Source organism: Trachypithecus francoisi, unplaced genomic scaffold (assembly GCF_009764315.1).
Source record: "Trachypithecus francoisi isolate TF-2019V2 unplaced genomic scaffold, Tfra_2.0 Lachesis_group0, whole genome shotgun sequence".
Taxonomy (NCBI): Eukaryota; Metazoa; Chordata; class Mammalia; order Primates; family Cercopithecidae; genus Trachypithecus; species Trachypithecus francoisi.
In genome coordinates this window covers 118,241,801-118,256,119 of record NW_022681453.1, presented here as the reverse complement: position 1 = coordinate 118,256,119, position 14,319 = coordinate 118,241,801, and the positions used below count along the sequence as shown (strand labels likewise).

At 39.5% G+C, this 14,319-nt stretch overlaps 1 protein-coding gene across 6 annotated transcripts in view; it reads left to right on the top strand.

Annotated features, from left to right (window-relative positions):
- Positions 1-14,319, top strand: part of PLD1 (phospholipase D1) — a 228,099-nt gene that overhangs the window by 175,866 nt on the left and 37,914 nt on the right. For all 6 annotated transcript variants that reach the window (XM_033211713.1, XM_033211717.1, XM_033211715.1 and 3 more), the window contains 2 exons: positions 10,517-10,630; positions 12,648-12,697. In XM_033211713.1, coding sequence (XP_033067604.1) covers positions 10,517-10,630; positions 12,648-12,697 — 164 coding nt within the window. The remainder of the gene's footprint in view (positions 1-10,516; positions 10,631-12,647; positions 12,698-14,319) is intronic.

Sequence of the window (14,319 nt, the reverse complement as noted above, 5' to 3'; positions counted from 1 at the left end):
TCAAAATAAATAATAGATAAATAAATAAAATCATAACTTTTAGGGTTAGAAGAAACTTCAAGATATTTTCTGATGGAACATTTCCTAGTGATCTTATCAGCTGCTCCTGAAAGGAAAAGGGATCTGTGACTTTAAACAGTATGGTAAAGTAGCACCTGTTGCAGATTGTATCTTACACTGGAGTTTTATGGAGCACATTGAAGACTCTGGCAATTTCAAGTTTGCTTTGTGGAAAATGGGGAACTCGTTCATCAAATTTCAAATAAACCATGTGTCATTTAGCTCTGATCTCTTGATAGTCTCATTTTTTTGAGAGGCACATTTTCAAAATGGTACATATGTTACACATTTAGACTTTCCGTGGATACACACACACATCCTTAAAACATATTTTAGGTTTTTCCCCCTCTCTGCGTCTTTGCATTCTTGTTAATCTCCCCATGTTAATTGCAACTGTAAAACATATTTTTGCTTAATTTCAAATCTGTGAGCTTGTGTTCTGTGAGCTTGTGCTGAGCAAGGTAAAGGCAGAATTAAAAAGCTTATCTTGGGCAAGTGTGGTGGCTCACACCTATAATCCCAGCACTTTGGGAGGCAGAGGCGGGAGGATTGCTAAAGCCTAGAAATTTGAGACCACCTGTCTTTACAAAAAATAAAAAAAATCCAGGTGTGTTGGTGTGCCTATAGTTCTAGCTACTTGGAGGCTGAGGCAGGAGGATTCCTTAAGCCTGAGAGTATGAGGCTGCAGCAAACTGTAATCACACCACTATACTCCAGCTTAGGGGACAGAATGAGGCCTCGTCTCTAAAATAAATAAATAAATAAAAGAAACAACTTATTTTGCAGGTTGCCGGCATGGGGTGCCCCCTTTTCACTAATTAGGGGCCATGATATGCCATCCCAAGCTTACCCCCCTCTCTCCATAGACTTCTCTGTTCTTTTCTTTTCTGAGACTCAGAACTTCCCTTCCAAAGTCACATTCTTAGCAACAAGTATAATTTTGGCTATTTGAAAAAGAATAGAATACAGCCCAAAGCAGATGGAGGGAAATGACAGTCCGCAGTCAGCCAGGCCTCACCAAAGGATACAGGCCCTCTGCCAGGTCCCTCCCACCCTGGAGAAATCTGAGTCTTCAAATTGCCAACTCCCTCAACTGGGCTGAGTCTTTATTTTTCTGCCAGTGCTGGAATCCAGCCTCACAACAGTTCCCCTAAGCAATTTCTCGGTTCCTCTCAGTTCCTCTGGTTCCTTCTCAGCAGTCATAATTCTTTATAGAAATAGGTTTGCAAAGCCTCCATGTTCTGACATGACCTAGAGCCTCAGACTCATGTTTATTCCATGCTGACCTAAGAACAGCTGGGGGAATCAGAATTAAAAAAAAAAAAAAAAAAAACACTTCACTCTAATAAGTAAAACTGACTCAGAGTTGAGGCCAGGTGCCCAACCCACTTGAAACCTTTCTTTGACAACTCAAATGTGATTGGACATCAGAGAGAAAAAGAAAAAACATAATCCACAGTCTAAAATTTACTGTTTTATGCCATGTTTGACTAAGCTGAAAGATAGGACCAACTGATCCAGGTAGACACATTTTTAAACACTGTGTGCCATGAATGAATGGTTTCTGAGAAGGATCTCAGATCTTTGCACATGGAAACTTGACATGCATAATTTCTCTGCTTTGGTAGAAAGTCAGGAAGTGAGAAAGTGCATTTTATAGTGTTAGCAACAAAAAGTTGATGCATACAATGAAAATAGCTTCTTTTTTTTTTTTTTTTTTTTTTTTAACAGAGCCTTGCTCTGTCACCCTCACTGCAACCACCACCTCCCAGGTTCAAGCAATTCTCCTGCCTCAGCCTCCTGAGTAGCTGGGATTACAGGCACGTGCCACCACACCCAGCTAATTTTTTTGTATTTTTGGTGGAGACGGGGTTTCACCGTGTTGGCCAGGCTGGTTTTGAACTTCTAACCTCAAGTGATCCGCCTACCTTGGCCTCCCAAAGTGCCCCTCATGCTTCTTATAACTATAGAAGAGCTACTGCTTGTCTGTAAGTGGGTGATATGGGAAATACCACACTGGGAAATCTGAAATTATTGGGAGAACAGATGTCTGGAGACCTGGATTCTCTCCAGCTCTGTTATCCACAGGTATGTGACCCTCTGAGTACGTCAGTTTGCCCCTCTGACACACGGTTTCTTCACCAACCACGAATAATAATATCTGTTCTACCTAGCTTATATGAATATATGTGAAAGTAGTTTGTAAGCTGTAAAGCACCAGTTCAAGTAAGAAATTATTACAGCATTTCCATGATATTCATCATCTGGAAATATGTTGTTCACTGTAAATTCAAGCAAGGATAAAGAAGCATGATATTCAAATCAGCTGTTTCAAAATTAGTATTTATGCTAGAAAAAGAAATGTTTTAATTAAAAAGATGTTTAAATGTTCCATACTTAAATTATTGGATGGCTACTTCTGGATAAGAAAAATTTGTTTTGGTTTCTCACCACTGGCTCTTGTTCATCTCGTGACAGGTTTAGGCACACAATTACAACACTTCTGTCTAGAAGTTTTCTGCCAGAAACCTATAGCTCACTCTTCCTGGGGATCGATTTTTGATTTCCCTGTTATTGATCTGATAACACCCTCCCCCAAAATATAAAGTAAAATAATAAAATGTATTCTGAAGCATAATATGTGTTTAGTTTAGTATTGTTTTAATTTTAGATGCTATTTACTTTGCTGTTATTTGAAGATATGCAAGCTTTCTAATTGAAATCACCAGTTGATATAATTGAATAAAAATGTTACCAAATAGTTTTTGAGTCTTTCCACATAATCAGTGCTATACCTGTGTTACCTCATTCAGTCTTTGTATCAACTTTATGGGATTGGTTGTATAATTACTCCCATTCTACAGATGAGGCTGCTGAGGCCTAGTGAGTTTAGATAACTTAGCCAAGTCATATAGCTGTGGTTGGATAGGAGTAGGACTCAAACCATGTCTGTAGGACCTCAACTTGTGCTTTTTACTAGTAAGCTACAAAGCTTCCCCCATTTCAAGGGATATGGAAATTTTCGAATGGTAAGCCTCCCAGAAATCTGTGAAAAATACTTTATCTTGAAATTTTAAAAATTGAATGAGCTGGGCACTGTGGCTTATGCCTTTGATTCCAGCACTTTGGGAGGCTGAGGCGGGAAGATCACTTGAGCTCAGGAGTTCAAGACCAGTCTATGCAACATAGTAAGACCTAGTCTCTACAAAAAAAATAAAAAAAATTAGCTGGGTGTGCTGATGGATGCCTGTGGTCCCAGCCACCCAGGAAACTGAGGTGGGAGGATCTCTTAACCTGGGAGGTCAAGGTTGCAGTGAGCCATGGATTGCACCACTGCACTCCAGCCTGGGTAACAGAGCAAGACCCTGTCACCAAAAGAAAAAAAAAATCAGATGAATGTTTTATTTTTTAAAAGTAATGCTTGATAGATTCTTGATAGTTCTTGGGTTTAAAGAAAAATCTATGTCCATAATTACCATATCCTATAATTTTGTACCAAACTGAAAAGACATGTTGGGCTTGTTTCAGGAACACTGTCTTAAAGAAAATTTAACTGCAGTTATAATAAAAAGAATAAAACACATTTTATCTAAGTATGCCAATCATTGGTTTCACATTTTTTCTTGTGGGATAACTCCCAAGCTCTGTACGATTCCTGGAGAAGAGGTTACCTTGGGACACAGATGACAACAGATCATGGCAGGAGATCTTTTGATTTAGATCATGTAAATGCTTTTATTCTAATTCTAAAAATTGTATAAAATGGTAATCTCAGCAGATAGAGAAATGTAAAGATTAGCACAAGGCAGAGGCCAGCAATCATTTTGAGCCTGAGCATGTGCCCTGGAAAAGAGAGGAAGGAAGAAGGAGACTTAAAGAAAAATGAGAGTGAAAACAGGCTGGGCCATAGTGGGAACAGTTTGATATAAGGTTCTGTCTAACCTCATCTGGGGGCCACTCAGGGCCAAAAGATGATCAAGCCCAGGGTGAAGTCTAAGTCAAACATGCAGGCGAATCCCTCAGCATTCTTAAGTTTGCCATTTTCAAAAGATAACCAATGAGAAAAATGATGTGTGTTTGTGCACAATATGTAATGGTTCAAAATCTATAAAGTCACATAGAGGATAGGTAAAGTCAGTGCTAAATAGGGCCAGCATTTCTAGTGGACTAGTCATGATTTTAGCCAGTTCTTTCATGTGCAGATGAGGAAACTGAAGCCCAGAAGGATCTTCTCCTTTTAAAGGATTTGCCAAGCACAAAATAAAAGGGGTTATGTCCCAAACGACCAAGAAGCTACAGGTCCAATTCCAACATAATTGATACCACCATAGTATAAAGTCCTCTTTACACACACACACACACACACACACACACACACACACAAAGCCCTAACCACAATTCTTATTTCTGACAGCATTCACTGCTGCAAAATCTACGAGACAATTTATAGCAGCTCTTGAAGTTCACAGTGATGAAATACAAACTATAAATCCCAAATTCTCAAAAAGTAAAGTGTCTTGTCACTAGCGAAGCATATCAGGCTTCCTTGGGGCCTTCTTGCCAGACCCTCAGACCCAGTTGTGAGCAGACCAAGCTTCTCCTAACTGTCCTTCATGCTGAGGAGGGACCATGGGGAGAAGGAGGAGGGGCTTATGCAGCAGAGAAAAACAAGAAAATGAACGTAGAGGTACATCACTGCTGTGACCCAGCTACATGGTACATTCGTACTCTGCTTTTAAAGGTACAAGCAGGTTTATAGCAATCACAAACATTTTTTATTTATTTATTTATTTATTTATTTTAATTTTTTTTTTTGAGACGGCGTCTCACTCTGTCACCCAGGCTGGAGTGTCTTGGCGCCATCTCGGCTCACTGCAAGCTCCGCCTGCCAGGTTCACGCCATTCTGCCTCAGCCTCCCCAGTATCTGAAACTACACGTGCCCACCACTACGCCTGGCTAATACACACACTACTATTTTCTGTTGAATTGTAATTTATTTTCTTTTCCTAGAGCTCATCTGAATTTCTAGCTCAAGTGCATTTCCACACAATAGGAGGGGTTTTAGTTTTGGCACTTCCTGATAAACGTGGCCGAATTCAGTGATTTCTCATTATTTCCCCTCTGTATTCAGCATCAGGGTTCTACTCCTGCCTCCTCTCCCTCCACATCCCTTCCTTGATCTTGATGCTATGGGGCCCTGGATCTTTGGAAAGGGGCTTCCAGGCACTGGTGTTGATCTCCCTTAGGCCTATTCTGGCATCTGCTTAACGTAGCTTGGGGATGTCAGCCTTCACCTTCAGGCCAGCCTCTCTACCACTTCTCTGCTCCTGCCACATCACATAGCTGCTGGACGACATGCTCCACATTGCTCTCAAGTTCACATTGCTCTGGAGTTCACCTGAAAGCAAGGCTCAGATCCTCCTGGCTCTCATATCCTCACATTGAAAAGAGAGTGGGGTCTATCCTGTTTTCCCCAGAATTCAGCTTGAGGCCAAAGGACTGATTCCTTGCCCTGAGTCTTGCTCTTATTTCTCTACACTCCTGCCTCCGCTTAGGGAATCTCTCTCCAGTTCCCCAAATCTAAAAGAAGTTGATGTTTTTGTGTCCTGCTTCTCACCACTCTTCCGGGGTGAGAGTGCCACCCCGGGAGCAATGCCTGCTTCGTTTCTCCGGTCACAGAGTGAGGGAAGTTAACACATTTAAAGGGAAAAATGATTTAATGTTTTGTAGCATTGGCCTGCCACATTTTTATTGTCTTATAACATTACATTGGGGTCATTTTAACACAGTACCAGCAGTATTGTGCTGCTGAGCCTCCATAGTGGTCATTTTTAGTGGCTGCAAGATGATCATTCCATTGAATGGCTATAACATAATGTAGTTAACCATCACTTTATTATTGGACATTTATTTCCAATTTTTAGCTATTATACATAGCACTGCCATAAGAGTTAGTGAATTTTGAAGAAAAACGTTTAACAAGAAGCCTCAGAATGCTGTTTTATAGAAATTGAACCAATGTGGATGAAGTGGTTGCTGGCATGATGGGTAGTTATCTGGGGCTTAGTGCCCACTAGCCATTATCTTGCTTTTAAGATCATAAATATTTTATATACTGGGGGCTCAGATTCTTACCCTAAGCTGATTGCTATCATTTCCCCAACCCCCGTGTTGTGAGGATTCAGTATTTCCAAAGGGCATTAGATTCCTTAGCAGCTGGAACTCTTGTCCTCTGTGAATTGGATCAAGGAGGCAGATTGGATATAGTGTCCCATGGAATCTTCTGTGCTTTGGCTTACATTCAACTACAATTTTGCATTTGAAATTCCAGAGTCCTTTTTTCTACAGCAGCGAAAATCTAAATAGTTTCCACTAGTTTGCTGAACACAGTTTAAAATTTTCATCATTCAGGAAATTTATGAGCTACTATATTGTAAAATAGCAAAGGGCTTGATATGGAACTAAGAGAGTCCTAAAAACAAGAAAATGTGAATATTCTGATTCCTACAAACTAAAATTTGCAAGAATGTCTTATAATATTTTTATAGGACATTTCTCAATATCCTACATATGAGATGTCCCTTGTAAAATCATTTTTGCTTAAAAAAAGGATAAAATAGAACTGTCTCTTATAAACATCATCACAAACATTTGTGTCAAAAGACCAGCAATGCCACTTGTAAGATTTTTCCAACAAATGTGAAGAATTACTTTTGTTAGTCAACATAAATATCAAAATATTTATTTTGAAATAGAAACAAAATTAGAAGCAATTTAAATGCCTGTCAATAGAGGACTGGTTTAAATATTAAAGTACAGATACATGGTAGAATATTAAATATTAAAGTACAGATACATGGTCCCTGTTCTTAAAAAGTAACTACGTTCTGATGTGGAAGGATTTCCAAGATACTCTGTTAAATGGTAAAAATCATGTTCCGAAAAGTGTTGAAAGTGTTTATAGTATTCTAATATTTGTGTAGAAGGAAAAAGTACATCTATTCTTATAAATTCATACACTGTTTCTAAAAGAACATGGAGGAAACTGTTAACAGGAGTTGCCCTCAGGATGAAGGAGTGAGAGATAATTTTTTTCACTATATAATCATCTACCTCTTACATTTTGTACTATGAGCATATGTTACTCATTTGAAAGTAATCTATTTGGTGGTTCCTCAAAATGCTAAACATAGAATGACCACATGACCCAGCAGTTCCATTCCTGAGTATAGTCCCCAAAGAACTGAAAACAGGGACTCACAGATACTGTATGCTAATACTGATAGCAGTATTATTCACAATAGCCAAAAGGTGGAAACAACACAAGTGTCCATCAACAGGTGAATGTGATATGTACATACCATGGAATATTATTCAGTCTTTAAAAGGAGGGAATTCTGACACATGCCACAACGTGGGTGAACCTTGAAGATGTTATGCTAAGTGAAACAAGTCAGACATAAAGGACAAGTATTGTATGATTCTAATGATATGCAAAACCAGAACCAGCAGATTCATAAAGACAAAGCAGATTAGAGGTTACCAGGGGATGCAGGCAGGAAAAAACAGGGTAGTTATGACTGGATAGTCACCGAGTTTCTCTCTGGGATGTTGAAAAGGTTTGGGATAGATCATCATGATAGTTATACAATATGGTGTATGTAATTGATGCCATTGGACTATACACTTAAAAATGGGGGCTGGGCGTGGTGGCTCACACCTGTAATCTCAACACTTTGGGAGGCCGAGGCGGACCAATCACCTGAGGACAGGAGTTTGAGACCAGCCTGACCAACATGGAGAAACCCCATCTCTACTAAAAATACAAAAGTATACAAAATTAGCCAGGCATGGTGGCACATGCCTGTAATCCCAGCTACTCAGGAGACTGAGGCAGGAGAATTGCTTGAACCCGGGAGGCAGAGGTTGTGGTGAGCCAAGATCATGCCATTGTGCTCCAGCCTGGGCAACAAAAGCAAAACTCCATCTCAGAAAAAAAAAAAAAAGGGTAAAATGGCAAATTTTATATTATATGTATTTTACCACAATAAAATGTAATTTAATTTAAAGAAATAAAATATAATTTTATTTAAAGAAAAAAGTATGTAATATATTATATACGTTTTGCAAGTAAAATGTAATTTAATTTAAAGAAAAAAATTCCTGTTCAGCTTAGCCTCTTCTCTACCAGAAACTTCCCCAGAAACATTTTTCCAAACTGATCCCATCCTCCTAAAGCAAATAATACTGAGTGTATAGCATGTGCCAGGGTTCTTGATTGAGCACTATCAAAACCAGAAAGATATGTGGACAGGCATCCTGTGTTTCAAAGGAGCTTATCACATAGCCTAGAGATCAGATGTGTGTATCACTATCGTGTGAAGCAGAAAGAGTGCTGAACAGACATCCTAGCCATGTGCTGTGAGTGCCGAGGCAAGAATAAACCAACTCAGACTGGAAGGGCCAAGATGGCTTGGCAGAGGAAGTAGCCGATAAGGTGACCTACAAGAAGTGGGATTCATTGGAGGCCCTGAAGGCTGATAAGCCAAGCTTTATTAGTAGGAAGGTGTACCTCTGAACAAAGGGTGGTAGTCTCCTGTCACTGGGCTGTGGTTATGGGAGGATTATACTGTAAGGCAGTATAATCCTGAATTCTGAAAAGGCAGTTGAGGCCAAATGATATCCATTTTTAAGTGTCCAGTTTAATTTATTTTGACTTTTAAAGATTGGCTGTGGGGAAATAGCTTAATAGCTTAGGTTTTTTGTTTGTTTGTTTGTTTGTTTCTGTTCTTTTTCACTATCCTGCTCACCATTTAGGGATGTGAGCCTTTTATTCTTATCAAGCAGCAAACTTGAACAGTTTACATTTTTTAATGTTTTCTTTCCAACTCAAACTATGTTTGCCATCTAGTGATTAATCTATGCCATTACAACAACCTACTTAAGATCTTTGTTTCTTAGCAAGGGAGCCAAACTCACAGGCCTCCAAATTCCATTGTTGGTAGTCATTTTTGCCCTGAACTTCTCTTCCCACTTGCCCTGATGTATACATCGACATTCAGAGACATCAGTAATAAAATCTGATCCCCCAAACAGTACTATAATATTCACATGAAAGGAAATTTTAGTTGGTTAGAAGAAAATGTGCTTTAGAAATGAGAAGTTTAAGTAGGATCAGACTTGAAAATTAACCAATAACAACACACGTTTGTGTGACTGTAGTCCTCCCAGATATCCCGGCGAGACTCATTGATCACAGTGTATGTCACATTCCTTTCGAGGCTTTTTCTTCTTCCTGTATATCCTATAAATAGAGCCAAGAATGTTAATAGCTTTTGATTCTGAATAAATGGTACCTATTTGTAGCATACTTCAAATTTCTGACTTTCTGAATGCCTGTCAAAGAGGGAAACCTACACTTTCTTCTTCTATTGTTACATCATTGAGTAGAATTCATTTTCCTTCAAAGGTTGTAGTTAATCACTTGAGAGAGTGGGACATGAAATATTGTGTTGTATGTGCAGGGGACTTAAATGTACATATTGGCCACTCAGAATTATTATTATTATTTTTTTTTTTTTGAGACGGAGCCTCGCTCTGTCGCCCAGGCTGGAGTGCAGTGGTGCCATCACTGCTCACTGCAAACTCCGCCTCCCGGGTTCACGCCATTCTCCTGCCTCAGCCTCCCGAGTAGCTGAGACTACGGGCGCCCACCACCACGCCCGGCTAATTTTTTGTATATTTAGTAGAGACAGGGTTTCACCGTGTTAGCCAGGATGGTCTTGATCTCCTCACCTAGTGGTCCACCTGCCTCGGCCTCCCAAAGTGCTGGGATTACAGGCATGAGCCACTGCGCCCGGCCGGCCTCTCAAATTTCTTAAAGGGCCTAGGGTAACATTTTACAGCTGAAAACTTAGAGTTTCTAAGTAGATAATGATGACTTCTGTTTTGGAAAATACAATAGATCCAGTGTGTCTTTTTGCCCCTGAGATCTTGGCTATGAGAACTGATTTACTCAACAATTATTAACTGAATGTCTACTATTTCCATGACTCTAGCTAGGTACTGTGTTAACTATTAAGATGACATCTTTTTTCAAAACTTTGTTATAGCCTCCTGTCCCTGCCTCTTTCCGTGGGATCCAAGCAAGGATTTCTTACACTGCATTTTGTCCTACAAGGGATTATGCTGTAGAGAGACAATGGGTGCAATTTCTACTTTACTGCCAAGTTCAGCTTGTTATTCAGGCTATGAAGCGATAGCGTGGATGACAAATTCTGTCCTCCAGTCCAACAGCACTCCCCTCCCAAGTCCTGAAATGTGACAGAACGTGTTGACGTGTTGTAGGAAGCCATTCACTCAATCTCAAAAACCATGTGAATTGCTTGGCTGTCATTTAAAGCTGATACTACCTTTTATTTTTTGGGTGAATTTCTCTGCATCTGACCTTTGCAGGGAAAACCAGAAATACCGGGTATATGTCGTGATACCACTTCTGCCAGGGTTCGAAGGAGACATTTCAACCGGCGGGGGAAATGCTCTACAGGCAATCATGCACTTCAACTACAGGTGCCAAAACTCTGAATGGTCTGTTTTGAGCTTTTGGTCATGCGTGTAAGCTGATGAAGGGAATGGCAGTGTTTCTCCGCGTCCATTCGGTGGAATGGGGAACAAATGAACACTTTATCTTACTTTCAAATCTTGGCCTGTTTGCTAAGTTGATAAAATTCAAATGGAGCCTACAATGATAAATGATTGGCCTAAGACACATGGCAAACATAAAAGAACTAAAATATTAGTCCCTCTTGTATAGTTATTGTCTGTTTCTATATATGTATAATGTTGATTAAAACTTATCTTTAAGTGGTTAAATAGCTATTGAGATTTACATGTACTTTGCAGTAAATAGAGAAAAAATAAATGCCTGAAATGGTATGATTTGCTTGTGTTTGGTTATGATTCTTTAGGTAGCAAGTCCTTCAACAAGGTTGATAATGATAGCTTCTGTTAGTAAATAAATTCCTGGAATTTTGTTTTCTCTACCACATCTTTGTTAAAATTTTAGGGAAAGTTTTGTGCTTGATATTTTTAAAAGCTGAGTTTTTATATTTATTTAAAAGGGCACACTTGGGTTCCTCTGAAGGCTTCAGATATGGTCAGTGGAGCATTGTGAAAAGGACTAGAAAGTGCTAGCTGGTGGGTGGGGGGAGCACAGGCTAGAGAGCCTGCATAGAAGGGGCTGGAAAGGCACCTCTGACCTTGTTTCAGGGTCACTTAACCAAAATCTCTTATTTTTGTAAACCACCTGTAGTTTCTCACCTTTCTAATCAAACCCTTTTGAAAGGTGGGAGAGGACGAATGATACCTTACATAGAACCCTTGGTAAGTAAAGCAGATTAGGGGTCAGGGCCTTGGTAAAATCGGGGGTGGAGGCTTAGATGCCCTCCTGCTTGGGCCCCCTCCCCAGATGCTCCTGCTGGAGGATCTGTGCACAGTTTGAGTGCACCATTGTAGTGGAAATTTTTTTTTAATGCCCTTTTTTCTCACTGATGTTTCAGACTTGTATCTGTTTATCTGCCAGCTTTTCAAGGATGTATTTTGTTTGTTTCCTTCAGGGTGCTTTGCCTTGTTACAGCAAGAGAGCTTTAACTGTGCTTTGGCCTATATACTTAGACTGAAGATTTGCACATTTCTAATATCATCTGATTTACAAAGTGATTTTAAAAACCTTTTCAAGTATTTAAGGCTCTGACATAATGTTTAATTGAATTTTATCAATTTCATTCACCATTCTAATATTATTTTTGCAATATTGTCAATTGTAATAGTTTTCGATGACTATTTTCTTGCCTTCGAACCAGCTGAATGAAATAACACATTTGGCTTTTGTTCAGAAACAAAATCTATAATCTTTTACTATGCAAAAACATCTCTGTTTGCTGGCATCATCTTTAATAATATCAGCATTTCTCAGGCATAAGTATACTCTTTATTACTCTCATAGAACAAGCAGATGAAGCATAGAATTTTTGGTTTTGTCAGATTTTATAATTCATGAACAATCATCAGAGTCTTAAGAAACAAAATCATTAGCAGAGTCCTTTATTTGAGACTATATTTTTCATTTTTAAGTGGTTTTGCTGACTTCAGAGACAGCCCATTCTAATAGTTTAATTCGTAAATTATTCTGCTAAGTGCTTGCCCTTTTCACCTCTGAGAGCAATGTGATTCTGTAAGTATTCTTATCTACTGATGCATTCTAAATTTATCTTTGCTGTTACCCAGTTTTGTAAGAGGGAAAGTTCATTCATGACCCATCGTTTTTTAATAGCCTCTCTTTCTAAAATCTGACATGAATTTTATAACTTTTCCATTTACCCAACTCAAAACAACTATCATGTCCCATTAGTAACATTACAAAAGTGATATTCATGTAACTTTTTAGCATTTAGAAATATATGTAGCATCTTCTCATAGAAGCACTTGTTCTGTTTTTACTTGTGTTAGGATTAAACCTACAGACATTGCATGGGATTGGTTGTTTTGAAACCTCTGTAATTATTTTTTTTCCTTTACATATTTTCAGAACCATGTGCAGAGGAGAAAATTCCATTCTTGGACAGTTAAAAGCAGAGCGTAAGTAACTGCTTTTTTTCTCATATGGTTTTTTTTATTATGAAGGCGAGGTATCAGTAATCATTAATGTTTCACAGTGTGATTATAGAACTCTATTTATAAAAGGTACCCCACAAAATGTTCACCTGTAATAAAGCATTTATTCTCATTAAGTTGCCCAAACCATTATTCAAATGAAGACACCAAGACTAAATAGGTAATAAAAACTGAGCATCTTTATAATTTCTATTTATTTTTGTTTATAATTATTTTGATAATAACAATCATCTTTATGAGACATTATAGTTGTTTGTTCTTCTTTATCTACTGAATGCAATTTTTTATACTTTTCAAAGACGCTTTCACAGATGTCTTCTTTTTGTTTGTTTTTTTTTTGAGACTGGGCTTCATTCTTGTTGCCCAGGCTGGAGTGCAATGGCACGGTCCCAACTCACTGCAACCTCTCCCTCCTGGGTTCAAGCAGTTCTTTTGCCTCAGCCTCCCAAGTAGCTGGGATTACAGGCATGTACCACCACGCCCAACTAATTTTTTTTTTGTATTTCTAGTAGGGACAAGGTTTCACCATGTTGGCCAGGCCTGTCTGAAACTCCTGACCTCAGGTGATCTGCCCGCCTCGGCCTCCCAAAGTGCCGGGATTACAGGTGTGAGTCACCATGCCCGGCCTCAGATGTCTTCTTTTTTTTTTTTTTTTTTTGAGACAGAGTCTGGCTCTGTCGCCCAGGCTGGAGTACAGTGGCCAGATCTCAGCTCACTGCAAGCTCCGCCTCCCGGGTTTACGCCATTCTCCTGCCTCAGCCTCCCGAGTAGCTGGGACTACAGGCGCCTGCCACTTCGCCCGGCTAGTTTTTTGTATTTTTTAGTAGAGACGGGGTTTCACCGTGTTAGCCAGGATGGTCTCGATCTCCTGACCTCGTGATCCGCCCGTCTCGGCCTCCCAAAGTGCTGGGATTACAGGCTTGAACCACCGCGCCCGGCCAGATGTCTTCTTAATTGATTCTTCTACCTAGTTTTTGGCTACAATATATTGTAACTAGAGGTTTACCTATCTATATCTCCCTGAACTATGGGTTCAGCATATAGTGGGCACTCAATATTGCCCTATATCTCTGTGCAATCGAAACAAACTAAACTGGAGTCAGAACCCAAGTTGTATGACTTCCAGTTCAAGTTGGGTCCAGATTGTGAAAACTTGGACAGCCACACTAGAAAGGCAATGTTTTATCCAGAAGGCAAGAAGAGTTTGGTGGACACCTCTGAGCCCCTGGAGCAAACTCATCAAACTGACGTTTATATGAAGATTCATTTACTGTTGGTAAACAGGGTAGAGATGGTGGCAGGCAAGAGACAAAGGTACATTGGTAATGGAAAGGGAGGGTCATGTGTGGATAAGACTGTGAGGGAAGACTTGAGGGAATGTGGGAGCAGGAGAGGAAGGGAAATGTCAGCTAATTCTGACTTTCAATCCAACGGACCAAGAGAATGGAGCTGCCACAGGAGGTCTGGAAAAGGCAGAAGGACTCGTCCTAATCATGTGGTGCCCTTCAGATATAATATAAACCTCAATTGAATTTTTGAAGGAAGATTTTATTTTATACTAGTAACCTCCCAAATGGGGTGCACTG